The 15,248-nt window shown below is 44.6% G+C and overlaps 1 protein-coding gene across 1 annotated transcript in view; it reads right to left on the reverse strand.

Moving 5' to 3' along the window:
- Positions 1-15,248, reverse strand: part of PLXND1 (plexin D1) — a 162,663-nt gene that overhangs the window by 60,489 nt on the left and 86,926 nt on the right. Inside the window, 5 exon segments of the mRNA XM_038772458.1 lie at positions 833-932; positions 1,686-1,837; positions 4,166-4,320; positions 6,068-6,161; positions 9,142-9,231. Coding sequence (XP_038628386.1) covers positions 833-932; positions 1,686-1,837; positions 4,166-4,320; positions 6,068-6,161; positions 9,142-9,231 — 591 coding nt within the window.

The raw sequence follows: 15,248 nt of genomic DNA on the forward strand, positions 1-15,248 counted from the left end.
GGGGAAATGACAGAGTATAAGGATATGTATAAAAGTGCTCTGGGGCTGAGGGTGAAATGAATATCAAGTGCTTAGGTGGTACAGGTCAGAATGCATAAGTGATTCAAAGGGAAGGGCAGATAGGGGAAAGGAGGACTAAGTCAAGGAAAGCCTCTTGGAGGAGTTGTGATATTAGTAGGGCTTTGGAGAAGTGGAGAGTAATTGTCTGTCAGATATGAAGGTGGCGGTGAGTTCCAGGCCAGAGGGAGGACAGGGGACAGGGGACAGGGGTCAGCTGTGAGATACAGGAGGATGAGATATGGTGAATACGTTGGCATTAGAGGGGAGAAATGTGTGGGCTGGGTTCTAGTGGGAGATCAGCGAGTAAAGTAGGAGGAGGAGAGATGATTGAGTGCCTAGGAGTGTCCTTCTAGTCCTGTGTATATCCGTATGTCTACTTCCCCAGGCTGTCTGTCTGTCTGTGAACTACCCCAGCTCCAGGTGTGTATGTACAGTTTTCATTTTGGGGGCAGCCCCTCCCCAAATTCACCTCTACACTCAGAGAAGAAGTGTGGCCTAGTGAGAAGCAGCGTGGCCTAGTGGATAGAGCACAGGCCTGAGTGTCAGAAGGACCTGGGTTCTAATCCTGTTGTGTGACCTTGGACAAGCCACTTAAATTTTCTGTGCCTCAGTTACCTCATCTGTAAAATAGGGATTAAGACTGTGAGCCTCATGTGGGACTGGACTGTGCCCAACTTGGTTAGTCTGCATCTACCCCAGCACATAGAATAGTGCTTGGCACATAGTAGGGGCTTATCACAAACACCATAAAAAAAAAACAACCAAAACTCACCACATAGGAATAGCGCTCCCGGGACTTTCCCTCCTTGCTCACATTCACCGTCACAACGTCCGAAAAGATACTCTGGGATGCTCCAGTCCAGCACACAATCCTAATTCATAGAAAGAAAGGGGTAGGGGCAGGGGGAAGGAGGGAGATGGATGAGGAAATGGAAATAGAAATGGAAATGGAAATAGTTATCCCCTCCCAGATCCGTTTGCAAATATGAGCTAAAGGGACTAATGAGATGTGGTAGTCTTACTGATATAACTCCTTCTTCCCAAGTGCTCTGAGACATAAAACCACATGTATGTGTCAAGCCAGTGAAAAGTGCCAATGGGACCTCCATGGAGGCAGTGGCATAGCACTGTCCCCCATCCTAAAATGAAGAGTGAGGGTGGTGTCCTGAAGAGGGATCGCTGCCTGAGGTTGGGCGGCTGCAGAAGCTTCAAGGCTGGTTGGCACCCACTTTCTCTGCTGCTGAGTTTGCCAAGGAGGTCGGTGCCAACTACATGGAGGGATTTTGTGTGAGTTCTGTGGGCCCCTGGCCAGAGCAAGTTGGACGGGGCCTATCAGCCACAAACAGCTGTCTGACGGGCACAAATTTCAAGCTAGGGGGACACCTGGAAAGCTGATTGGTTTATACTCCCACAGACTCCTAAGAGCCAGTGAATTCAGGTCACCCCACTGGCTATCTTTGCTCCTGGCATGAGGGTAGGGAGGGACTGGATCCCTGAAGTCCCCAACTCAGGACCAGACCCTGGTGTCAATCAAGGAGGATGGGAAATGAGAACCACGCTACCTAATTGGAGGCTCAGACGAGCTATCCAGGTACAGGTTTCTCTGCACCCTTCAGGCTACTCACTCCTCAGAGACAGTGTATCTGTCTGGGAGTGGCTCACACTCCACACTGCCAATCCTGACTGCGTGTGCCACGTCGCTGAACCGGCGGCCCAAGTTTCTCCCTCTGATGGTTAGAAGAGTTCCTCCGTTCAGGGGTCCATTCAGGGGCTCGATCTATCACAGAGACAAAGGGAAGTGAGAAAGGGTTTGGGCAAAGCCACCCTTGAGGAGAGTGGGTTGAGAAAAAGGGGTCTGTGCTTGAGAAGCTATGCTGAATGAAGCAGGGGCTGCAGGAGGGGGTGAGTGTCCCTGCCCTTTAATACTCTGTCCACAGTCAGAAAAGGCCTCTACTTCCAAGCAATCCCCACAGTGCAGAGGTAGAAGGTTTGTAGATTTAAAAGGCTGGCGACAGCCTGGAATTGGAGGGAATGGAGGCTGAGTGAGCGTTAATCCTAGGAAAAGACTCAGTCTTAGTCCTTCAGATGTTTCCCATGCTTGTCTCTACCCCTCTGTTGGATGATTTAGCCTGATACTCCCTTCAGGGGTCTCCCCATCAGCGGGTTTGCCGGGATTCACATTTTCCTTCTTTCAATTCAGGCATAGCTACATCTCATCCCACTCTTATTAACCATCCCGTTTAGACCAGATTCAGTGTGGAGGTGACACTGACCTGGGAAGGAGGCAGGGTGAAATGGGACAGGACAGGAGGGCCTAAAGAGCAGAATGGAATCAGAGGACCTTCCCTTTCAGCTGGAAAATACAGGTAATACTGTTTCCCTGTTGAGCTCTGGGCCACTCCTCTGATTCCTCTGATCCTTAAATGTCTCTCTCCATTCTGGAGAAAGTTATTTGCCTGCTTGTGTTTCTGCGATGGAGGGTTTGGGTTGAGGGGACAGAACATGCTTAGAAAAGAGCATCCCAGGCCAGTGATGTGAGAGAGATCTCATGGCCAGATGCTGTTGTTGTTGGCCTGGGGCATGAAACATTCCTCAGGCTGAATAGAGAGGCAAGGCTTTACCACAATATTCCAGCCCCAATTTTGGGAAGAGAACAGAGTGTCAAGTAGCACCAATGTTCCTGCTCTTGGGAAGCAGCAGACTCATCTCCAGGACTCGATCCAGGGGCTTTCAGTCATCCTTCTAATCTTACCATCATGGGGGTCCTTTCTGTCTTCTCCCCCTATACTCACACTCACACCCACCCATATGAATGGAGGTGGGGGGGGTGGCTAGGAGAGAGAAAGAGGAAGAGGGAGAGAGTAAATCCCCCACCATGGCATTTCCTTACTTTCCTGTTCCTTCTTATTAGGAAGAGAGTTGGGCAGTAAAGACTTATAGACTTGCACAGTGAGAAGAAGGAAAGAGAACCAATTCTAATAAAACAGGAAACCCTCCCTCCTTCCTCATCCCTCCACCTAGCAGTCTCCCAGGTCCTGGCCTTAATTTCAAATGGAATGAAAATGCTCCTCAAATCCAATGCAACTGGCTTGGAAATCTTATCACATCACTATTTTTCACCTCTTCTGTGATCTTCTCATTTCTGGGTTATGGTCAAGATCAAAGTTCACCTTTCTCTCACTTCATCCCATCTCTCTCCACCCTAGCCTCCTCTAGGTTTCTCCAACTTCTAGCTGCTCAGAAGAACGTGGCTCAGAAACCCACTGGGTACCTTTATACTATGAAAACCCAAATTTCAGAGTTCTGAAGAGGAGCAAACTTCTCTAACACAGGCCTAGCCCAAACTTGATCTACTCTCTGAATAGTTGTGGGAGCAGTAACCCATTCTTTGGGCAGCCCAAGTTTTAGGATGGGTTCATATATGCCCCAAGGATTACATCCCGGACAGCAGGATTTGGGATTCAACTTATAGAGGTGAGATTCATCAGCTGACCTTGGAATGCTTCCCAACCACCCTACTCAGCCCCAACAGCTGTAGAGATGCTGCACTGATTTAGTCTTCCTGGCATTTTGGGGAGTCAAAGGCCCTAAACAATGTTGCATTTAATCAGGAAAGAAGAATAATACAATCTTGCAACTAGCCACTTGTCCACATGCCTACAATCAGGACAGTGGATGCTGGGTGACTGGTATGGGACGTTGACTTCATTTATTTCCCCAGGTTGTTCAGATCTAGCTAACTTAAAGTCAAAGAGGGAGATTAAGGGAGACCTGTAAAAATGGCCTCAGTAATTTTTGGAACTCTGCCTATGCCTTTATTGTAACATTTAAAATCAGAACCTAACAGAGGGCCAAAGATCATCTCTTAGTTGCTTCCACTCCTTGAAAGGTCAGCTCCATGACCAATAATGGTCAAATGGAACTGTAAGAAAACCCCTTTGACCCTGTCATTTCCTTGGGAGAGCTAATGTAAAATTACAGGAATGATGGTGCATGTTTGTTGGTGAATTTGCAGGCCTATGCATGTGTGTGACTATAGGAATGAAATGTTGGTTGGGATGAATGCATGGGCACACACACATGTGTGTGCCCATAAAAAACTTACTTTCCTGATCTCAGGTGCAGGGCACGGCATGGTGATGGGTTGGTGATGGGTATAGAGTCGGCAGCCCTCACTCCAGATACAACGATGCCCCAGATCTTCTCTCCCCAGGCATTGGGAACAGTCTGAGCTGCCCATGGCACAGTTGTACACCTCCACTACAGCAGAAGAAAGAACTGAGTGAACACCCGAGCCTACACTTTCTTTTCCTAGTAATAGGTTTCACCATCAAAGAACCAAACCATGCATGGGGGCCGTAAATCATCTGGAGAGGAGCAGGGAGACATAAGAGTTTGTGTGCTGCTTGAACTAAGGCAACCTTGGCTCTGATCCTGAGGATTTCCCAGAAGAACTGGGCACTCATTCCCACTGCAATATAATTTAGCACTTAAAAAAAATTTGGTTAATTTATGTTGCATTTTTCTAATTCTGTTTATCCACATGGGATCTCTGCAGCTCTCCATCCTATTGGCAGAATAATCACTTTGCTTTGATTTTCTGTGGCAATGCTCCACTGTCCTTCCCTTCCCCTCACCCATGCTCTGTATCCTTTCCAATGGGGATTTCTGGACTCCTGTTGCTCTTTTAACTTCTTCAGGATTCTTCTCTCTCAGTGTCTCCCTTTCTGTTCAATCTCCCTGTATTTTTTACTGAATCAGTCTTTCATGGATCCACTGTCTCTGATACTGAAGTATGGTGATTCCAAGGAATGTGGTCTCCCACCTGCCTTCCTAGAGAGAGAAACCACCCAAAACCCTGTAGTTTGGGAAAATCTTTTCTTCTTCTCTTTCCCCATCACTTCTGGCAACTCCACTGGGAAAGGAATGTGTCTGTTTATTGTTATATTGTACTCTCCCAAGTAGTTAGTACACAGAAAGCACTCAATAAATACAATTGACTGACTGACTATTATCATCCTCCCCAGGCCCACAGGCTGATAGCCTCATAGTCATCTTCAACTCTCTCCTCTCTCCTTCATGTTCCCAGTTTGTCACCAAGTTCTGCCAATTCTGCCGATGAGAAGGACTTGAGGTTACTTCACAACTTTTATCGCAGCTGGAAAGCTTCATGGCAGAGACTGACTTTTTGGTACTATTCTTCTAAATATGCCCAGAAATTATAAGTATTCCAAATGAGTACTGTTATTAACATCTGTTGAATGACAATATTTTACTAGGCAATGCCATTTTATAATAAATGGGAATCATGAAGTGTAATAAATCAATAGTTATACTTTGTTTTTCTACAGCATCTTCTATCTGAACTCCTAACAAGCACTCTCTGATGAAACCTCTTATTTTGTTGGATTTGTTCAGTTCTCCTTTGTCATGAGGCCTTCCTTACAAAGTCCACAGCGACAACTCCATAGGAATCCTAGACTATTTTTCTGTAAAACTATGTCTTAAAGTGGGGTGGGGAGAAGACTGGGTTTGCTTATTTTTGTTCTCCCCTTTGCTAGCAAAGTGTGTTTTTTAAACTTACATGAAACGAGAATTTCCATAAGCATTTCAGGGGCCTCCCTTTACCCTGTTTAGAGCCCATTACCTCTTCTTTTTGTGTGGGAACCAATAACACATTTTATGGTTAGAAGCCTTCTTATTAAACACACACACACACACACACACACACACACACACACACACACTCAGCATTCTGTATTCTCCCTTTTGGCATCATGACAAGCTTGTGGTGGTGAGGATGGGTGAGGATGAGTGAATCTCTGCCTGTCTATTGATAGACTGTCACAAAGCTTGTCTCTGTGTGTGTTTGCTTGTTGGTATGTATATTTGTCTGTGTGTGAATGTTTGCAACTGAGTGTGAAATTCCCCACTTTTCACTTCAGAGATTTACAGGAGCTGTTAGTTTGAGCAAAGAGGAAGAATGTTAAAAAAAATCAACTCAAACCTGTCATCATCTCTGGGCTGTCAATAAATCTCTCTGGTTTATCCTTCAGCTGAAGGTTTACTGGAAAAATCTGGCTCTTTTTGTTTGTGTGGAGCTGTAGAAGGAAACAAATGAACAAGGAGCAATAAAGTAGAACTAAATTATGAGATTACTATGCAGATTCCAACCCACACCCACACCCCTACAACCTCCCCCCTTCCTTTCTCTCTCTCACACACACACACACACACATACACACACACACTATATGATCCACAAATTACTTTAACATTACTTATTGAATTCACTGCCATTTCAGCAGTGACTCTCCTCAGTGGTCCAGACCTTGTCCTAGGTAAGAAAGAAAGTCATGCTGATGGGGACCCCATGCACCATGGAAAGGTTGCAGATATTGTTTGAATGTACACGGTCCTGTTGCCATGTTTGGTATGGGCCTTAGACCCTGCAGCCCACTGGCTGGGTCCAGGAACCAAACCAAATAAGGAGATAGACTCCGCCCAGCTCTGCACCAAATCTGCACCAAATCTGGTCCATGCTGTTTTCAAATCTACCAATCATTGTGATCAGCAACAGCAGTATATAAGTCCATTGCATCGGGCACTCGGGGCCTTTTCCCTTAAGGAAATGAGCCTGCCAGGTGCGTTACCCCCATTCGGTCTTTGGGCTTACCAATAAAACTTTATTAAAATTTTTGGCAGTCACATGCTGTCTGACTAATTCTTTAGTCACCCGGCGACCTTGGTGGCCATCCGGAACAACATCAATGGTACTGGGTTAACTAAAATAGATTTTGCTTTTAATCCTCAAACTTTTCATGGAACAGCCAACAGATGGTTCTGCAATGCTGAAACTGTGTGGAAACAAACAGGACAAAAAATATCTAAGAAACAAAAATGAGCTGCCCAAAACTCCTTTTCCCAAAATGTTCTCAGGGGAAATTTTCTTTCCACCCTTTTTGGAAAAGTGATTCCAGTCCCTATTTGTGGGGGTGAAGACTTCAAAAAGAAAAATCACCTTTGAAAAAAAAATAAATCAAGGAACAAATCACCTAGGATCCAAAAATACCTCCTTTAGGTGGAGCTTCTGCATAATGGAGATGGCTGCAGGCTTCCTGGCTTTAACTACAAGACAGTATCTCCCAAAATAGCCTTAAGGTCCTGGGGTTCTCTTTAGTTTGTGTGGCAAGGAACATTTATAAGGTCAGAAGAGGATGCCAGGGACTATGAGGGGAAGGGAGAGGAGATCAGGATCTATGGTGGAAGGAGTAGGGATTTGGGGGGATATTCTGAGGGGCAAGTCCTAGGAGCTGGTGGGAAGGAAAGGAAAGACTAAGGTCTTGGAGGTTAAGTAACTGGCTAAGGGAACAGTGGGGAAACAAAAGTACCAACATAGAAAGGATACCCCAGAAATTCAGTGCTGTGGAAACACAAAGGTCAAGGTCCTGCACTTGCTCCCCTTCTCACCAAGCAGTTTTAGCTCTAGGCCTGCTTGATCCTCTCTGGGTGCTCTTGGTTGTCAAGGCAAGCAATTCACAACACATCTTCTCTTTGCTGGTCTTCTGAAAGGAGTAGCTGAGAACAAGATAAAGCTACCCCCCTTGCTCTGCTGTTCAATGGGATTTAATCACTTTGAGAACAAGGCAGAGGCTGGATGGAGAAATCAGTCCGAAGGAGTTATTGTTGCCTAACCTAATATATTGTACAATTTGAGTAAATTAGATGCTGTATTGTATATAAGGAAGCTCTGGATTGCTCAGAGTTGAGTAGGCCTTGACTAACAGACGAAAATTTGTCTGTCAACCACCACTCCCTACTATGCTAGAAGAAGCTCTAGTAGTAATAACCTTGTCTCAAACATACCCATTCAAACACGACACAGAGTCCGTCAAGTTTTTCTTCCACAGTGTGAATGATCAAGACAATCCTTAGCACAAATTGTTTATGAACCACCATTAAAGAACCCAAGGGCAATTTTTCCTATTTAGGGAGGGTTCACACTGATCTAAATGGCCTTCTTCTCATAAATAAACCAATCCTTAACACATTTCCAACCCATATGGAAATATTACCTTCATGTTTTGACAGAGCTAATGCCACAGCCCCAAGTCTTTCAAACCAAACTATTCTTCAGAGCTCCCACCTGACAGTTCCTTGAGGGCAGTTATCAATTAATCAAAAGTCAATGGTATTTATTGAGCACTGACTATATGCAGAGCACTTGGGTGAGTACAATGCCCAGAGGGTGCTTGGCAAACAATTATTGTTGATGAGCAGGTATGGAGAGAATGAGAGACCCTGGAGGTTGTTGACCTCCTAAAACATCCCACTTGCTAAAAGGGATGCAAGGTCACTGGGTCAGGGAAGGACCCTGGCTGAGGAAGCCCTTCCCCATCCAAGAGGCTCAGTGAACACAGCTGGTTCACTTTCCTGGGGCCCCAGGGAAACTCAGAGATGTTGGGATTGGAACTGTTGGGGAAGAGGATCCTTTGAATTCTAGAATTGTAGAACTAGAAAGGACCCCAAATGGTCATTTAGTCCATCCCCACCTCCACTGGGCAGAATTCTCTCAAACCAAAGCAATCAAGGGCAAGTTCCTTGATTGTGCCCCTCACAGATCCAATGGACCTCTCATTCTCATGAGACAATATTTTTCTCTTCTCCCCAGGATCTTGGGATCCTTCCAACCAGAAAGAAGCCAGTTTTTGTAATTTTGAAGATAAAGTTCTCCCTTTAATCTTTATCATTTGTTTCCATGGAGACTTTAGCCCAAAGTAGATAATAATAATAATAATGATATTTGTTAAGCGCTTACTATGTACCAAGCACTATTCTAAGCACCGGGGTAGAAACAAGATAATCAGGCTGTACCACGTGAGGCTCCCAGTCTTAATTCCCATTATACAGATGAGGGAATTGAGGCCCAGAGAAGTTAAGTGACTTGTCCAAGGTCTAAGTGGCAGAGTCGGAATTAGAACCCACGTCCTCTGACTCCCAAGCCTGGGCTGTTTCTGCTAAGCCACACTGCTTCTCAATGTCAATGACAGATATGTGGAGGATCTTTGTCCCCGTACTCACCACAACATTGCTGCATTGCACTGCTGAAGAGTTGACCCAGGTGGCTTCAAACGTCTCATCAATTCCAAAGCTGCACTCCAGAGCTGCACCCTAGAAGACACAGAAGAAGATTCAAGTCTCACAGACCCTTTTCCCTGGTTCTTCATCACAGGTCTCTAGAAGTGAATTAAATTCCCATGAAACAGGAGGAGCAATACAGCTTGGCAGCCTCAAGTCCAGGAAGGGGATGAAGTCATCTGAGTTCTAGCCTCAGACTTAAGACCCACCCCACTCTCCTTAGCCAAATCACATCCCTCCCTTCATTTAAAGCCCTTCTGCATAAAACTCTCTCATCCCTCCTGATGCCCACAATCCTTTACTGCCCTGGCCAAGCCATCTTCGCCAGCTACCTTAGGACTTCGAATATCTCTGTAAATCTTGTATGTGTGTATATTTCTACTATTTGTACTTTTTAAGCAGTGGTACAGTGCTAAGAGAAGGATCTCCCACTGGCTTCAGCAGGTTGTTCTGCCCTACCTTAGCAGAGGTACGAGGATGCGTAAGAGGTACCCTACGAGGATGGTGGCGGTGGTGTTGAGAAGCCACATTTTAGGGCCCAAGGACCAAGGGCTTTTCCAAGGCCAGGGCAGAAGCAGTGGGCAAGCGGAACTTGGTGGAAATGATGGGCAGTGTTCCTGACCCTTGGGAACTAAGGCATGGGCTGGCACTGTTGCTGTCCTCACTGCTTCTTTCCCAGACTAAGAAGGCTTCAAACAGTTGGAGAAGATGGTGGTGACAGTGCTCATTCCCCAGAAGACAGAAGGCGGTGTTTATATTCAGTCTGGGGCATGGGGAAATAGTCCTCCTAACTCCCTCTCTACTCTCTAGTTTTATGTTCTGTACCATGAGAATTTCTCCTATTGAAAGCTTGCATTTGCCTGTCCCCTCCATTTGACTAGGAGCTCTTCATGGACGGGTGCCCAATTCCCTCTCCGAACTCTTCCCTCAGGGTGTAGTACAGTGTGCTGCATGTAGTAGAAATGCAATAAAACAGTTACAATGATGATGATGATGACTTCCATCTTTCTGGTTCCCATCTGAACATCTGTAAAACGCAGATAATGCCTATTTCCTACCTACTCTCAGAAGGATAACATACATAAGCTTTATAATGCTTTGCAAATGCTAGATACGATCAAAGTGCTTCTGAAGGATAAAGATCTGCAAATGACACATCCATTGGCTTTGGAAAATGGCATTAGCTAGCTGCGTCCAGGATCAGCATGCTGGAAGAATATGAAGAGGAATGATAATAGTAATAATAATGGTACTTGTTAAGTGCCTACTATGGGCCCAGCACTGTACTAAGTTCTGGGATAGATAAAAGATGATCCCAAATGGGGCTTCCGGTCTCAGTAGGAGGGTGTAGGATTTAATCCCCATTTTACAGATGAGGAAACTGAGGCACAGGGAAGTTAAGTGACTTGTCCAAGGTCACGCAGCAGACAAATGGAGGAGCTGGGTTTAGAGTGCAGATCCATGCTCTTTCCACTAGACAACACTGCTTCTTCTTCCACTGTCATCTCATCTAATGAGATCTGGCAGGACTGCAGGAAGGCTGTCAATCTCCCTTTACCAATGAGAGTGGCCAATTGGCTCTCCCTGGCTACTAATGTAAGAAGGGCTGAATGGACAGCAATAATCAAAATACTTTCTACTGTCTGTGATAGCTGGAAGTCAGGAATCTGTTAGATGGACACAGACACCACTGCTCAAGCACTATCATGAGGAAAGACCCTGGTGCTCTTAATAATTATTGTATTTGTTAAGTGCTTACTATGTGCCAGGCACTGTACCAAGTGCTGGAGTGGATACAAGCAAACCGCGTTGGACATAGTCCCTGTTGCACAGGGGGCTCATGGTCTCAGTACCCATTTTACAGATGAGGTAACTGAGGCCCAGAGAAGTAAAGTGTCTTGCCCAAGGTCACACAGCAGACAAGTGGCAGAGCTGGGATTAGAACCCATGCTATTGACCCCAAAACATCTATTCCCCCCTGCCTATGGCCAGGGCTATACCAAAAACACCCCAGACACTGGGTGACTAGTCCAGTTTTAAAGCAGTACTGGAGTTTAAATGGCAGCATGACAGATTCAGGTTATATATCCATATAACCCATCAGTATGATCTAAATCACTGGAACAGGTCACCAAGAGAAGGCACAAAAGTTCTTTCCAGCAGGATCTTAAATAACAGATTATTCAACCATCTATATTACATGCCGTAGGATGTCTTGGGCAGGGCAGAGATGGGCCAAATGACCTCTCAAGCTATGTTGCTCTATAATTCTGTGTAATTCTTGAGTTATTATATTTAAATGAGAAATGAGTATTTACTTACATTTTGAACTAAGGCCTAGGTTTTGTTTAGCCCCAAACAGAGTCTGTTTCTTGGCCTTTGCAAGCACAGTACTGTTATTACCTTATTGTTCAAATCTGCCCTTTCCTTTCCATCCAAACTGCTACCATGCTGAACCAAGCACTTATCCTATCCCATCTTGACTACTGCATCTGCCTCCTCGCTGACCTCCTTGCCTCCTGTCTCTCCCTACTCCAGCCCATACTTCATTCTACTGCATGGAGCTTTCTAAAAAAACATTTTTAGTCCACGTCTCTCCGCTCTTTAATAACCTCCAGTGTTTACCCATTCACCTCTGCATGGAACAGAAACTTCTTACCATTGGCTTTAAAGCATTCAATCCGCTCGCCTCCTCCTACCTCACCTATCTACTACAGCCCAACTTGAACACTTCGCTCCTCTAGTACCAACTTACTCTCTGTGTCCTGATCTCATCTATCTCACCAACCACCCTTTTTCCACATCCTTCCCCTAGCCTGGAACTCCATGCCCCTCCATATACGTCGGACCACTACTGTCCCCACCTTCAAGGCATTATGAATGTCACATCTCCTCCAAGAGGCCTTCCCCGATTAAGCCCTCTTTTCGTCAGCTCCCTCTCCCTCCTGCGTCAGCTGTGCACTTGGATCTGTGATCCTTGGGCATTTGATATTTGCTGCACCCTCAACCCCACAGCACTTATATACATATCTTTAAATTATGTTATAAATTATTTATTTATATAAATGTCTGCCCCCACCAGACTGCAAGCTTGTTTTAGACAGGGAATGTGACTACTAACTCTGCAGTATTGGACTCTCTCAAGTGCCCCAAGCATTTAATACAGTGCTCTGCACATAGAAAGCACTCAGTAAGAACCACTGATTGATTTGTGTCTTTTTTTATAAAACTAAGCTGACAGGAGAAACCCTAATACTGTTTTTGTTTGTTCGCTCCTTTTCCATTCCTTCCTCATCTATTTATTGAGAATTTCAGTAGCTGCATCACCAGAATTGATCCACAACCACCTCCTGAGCCAACACTGACAGAAAGCTTTTTTTTTTTCTCCAGAACTGAAGACAGAAAGAAATTCTATTTGGCAATTTTTTCTCTTGTTTTTTGAAGGATGGAAGCAAAATAGCCCTCTTGGAGACAATTCCAGCCCCCAAATTTTATCTCGTGCCCATCAGGCCAACTTTAATAACCGGCTGTCTGGACAGCCTCTAGGGAACCCTGTGGTCCTTCAGGAAACTTCCTGTTTACTTCATCTGGAATCAGGTTTACACACGAGACTTCTTCCTCTGTGGCTGCCCTAAAAACTGACAGAGGAAGCAGATTCCCTGCTTACCCCTCTTTTTTTTTGCTGACAATACAGGGGTACATCCTTATTTAAGAATGCCAAATTTCAGACAGGAAACGGAGAGCTTACAGCAGCAAAAAAAATCCTTCTTTTTTCTCTTTTTTCTTTTTGGTGACCAAGATGCAAAAGATTACAGCTTTAAACAGGGCCACCACTATGAAGACAACTAGGTGCTGAGAGACTTCCCTACTCTGATTGCAGCTTAATCCTGACTTTAGGGGAGGGCCTGAATTTCACTTTAGAATCTGAAAAAATGGGAGAAAATATTTGAGAGCAGTAGGACTAAGCCATTACCTTTCATACTGTCTGCCCGTGGTTGACATTAGCTCTTGATGTAAGAATACACCATTTTGCTTTCCATGTACATTTGTGGGAAGAGACCACAGTGGAATCTAAATGGATTGGATGATCATATCCTGCATCTTCTCATATCTCTGAATTCTATTACAAAGAACATGCCGCAAACCTCATTTTACCGGTATATCAACTTTTTCAGTTTAGCCACATAAAAATAGGCTCCATCCCTTCCAGTACTTTCCAGCTCCAGTTTTAACCATCCCTTTCCCCACTGTCATTGACTTTAAAATCTTCTCATGGTTGCATATGAATCAAATGATATCTGTGTTCTTTAAATTGGTTTAGAATTAAAACAAACAGACAACTTCAGTAAACTGGTCAAGTCTTACTATTTCTCCAGCAGACATGTTATTTTTTTTTTAACAGCCTCAACTAGAAAACTTAGCCGAGCTGAACATAATTCCTGGAGCCATTAGATTGTAAGGCCCTTTAGGGTAAAAAAAATTAAAACCCTGAATCCTATTGAGTATGTAGTAATGTAACAATTAAAAATTACCAATAATAAGCAAAAAATAATTACATTTAGCTCTTACAGTGGGCACATCACAGGCACCGAGTTATGACAAGTTATGGCTTTAAAGCACTCAACCACCTTGCCCCCTTCTCTTATCTCACTGATTGCCTTCTGCAGCCAGCATGTTCCCTTCACTCCCCTAATGCCAACCTACTTGCTTTACCTCAAGCTCATCTATCTTGCCCATGTCCTGCCTCTGGGCCTGAACTCCCTTCCCTTTTATATCCAACAGCCCATCACTCTTTTCACCTTCAAAACCTTATTAAAATCACAGCTCCTCTAAGAAGCCTTCCCCAACTAAGCCCTCATTTCCCCCACACTTCCTCTCCCTTTTGAGTCATCCTTGCACTTGGATTTGCAGCCTTTATTCACCCCACCACCAGCACCAGAGCAGTTATGTACATATCTGTAATTTATTTTAATGTTTGTCACCCCCTCTAGACTCTAAGGTCCTTGAGGGCAGGGAATGTGCCTACCAACTCTGTACTCTCCCAAGTGCTTAGTACAGTCCTCTACACACAGTAAGTTCTCAATAAATATGATTGATTGATTGAGGACAATCTGGAGACAGATGGTTTACCCTGAAAAGAGCTAGGGGAAGGGGAAAATGATCACAAGTCTGACATTTTGATTGACAAAAGCCTTGGAAAATCTTGGGCACCTGTCAATATCTCTTATGCAAGATCATCTGCCATGTCCTTAGGGACTATCTCAGAAGTGGTCTCTGTCTGTCCATCACAAGTACCTGAACATTTCTGGAAGAAACCTGGGAGAAGCTCTCTGAAAAGTGTGATTTTTAATTTCCCCAAGCATCTTGTCCTGCTGCCAGGAGCTTTCCCAGTTCTTGTCAGGCCTTCTGCTCAGCATGTGGAAGATGTGACGTGGTGCAAAGGAAAACATGTCACTGAGAAATGTTTTCAAACAAATCAAATTTTCCTGGTGACAATCGTCTCTGGGCCTAAATGCCCCCAGGGTGGGGTGGGGTGGGCAAGGAGTCATGTTCCGCTGACCACAAATATTCAGTCTTACACCTGAAGAATCGTCAAATGGGCAGAGACAAGGAGTGAAAATCTTTCCATTACAGAGTCACAGAATGTAACTGTGTCAGGAATTTTGTTTTATGGCAAATCTGGTGTGAAATCGGGAAGCAGAGCACAACTCAAGTCAGGCTTGATTTTGCTATCAACTGATTTATATTTAGAAATCTTGTTCTGTGTAGGGCACCGAGATAAGCATTTGGGAGAGTAAACAGAGTTCATAGACATGACCTCTGCCCTCCAAAAGCTAACATTCAGGCTGACAGAATGGATGGCTGTCCATCATTTTCTGAAAGCTCTTCGGGGATAGAGACTCCACAACCTCCCTTCTAGTGGTTATTTCAGTGGGTTTTTCTTTTCACTTGACCTCTCTATTGCAGCATTTTTTCACTGTGACAATCTAGAAGTTCTTCTTTATGTCCAAGTAAAATCTTTCTTACATTAATTTATGCCCATTTCCTCT

This window comes from Tachyglossus aculeatus, chromosome X1 (assembly GCF_015852505.1).
Source record: "Tachyglossus aculeatus isolate mTacAcu1 chromosome X1, mTacAcu1.pri, whole genome shotgun sequence".
Lineage (NCBI taxonomy): Eukaryota > Metazoa > Chordata > Mammalia > Monotremata > Tachyglossidae > Tachyglossus > Tachyglossus aculeatus.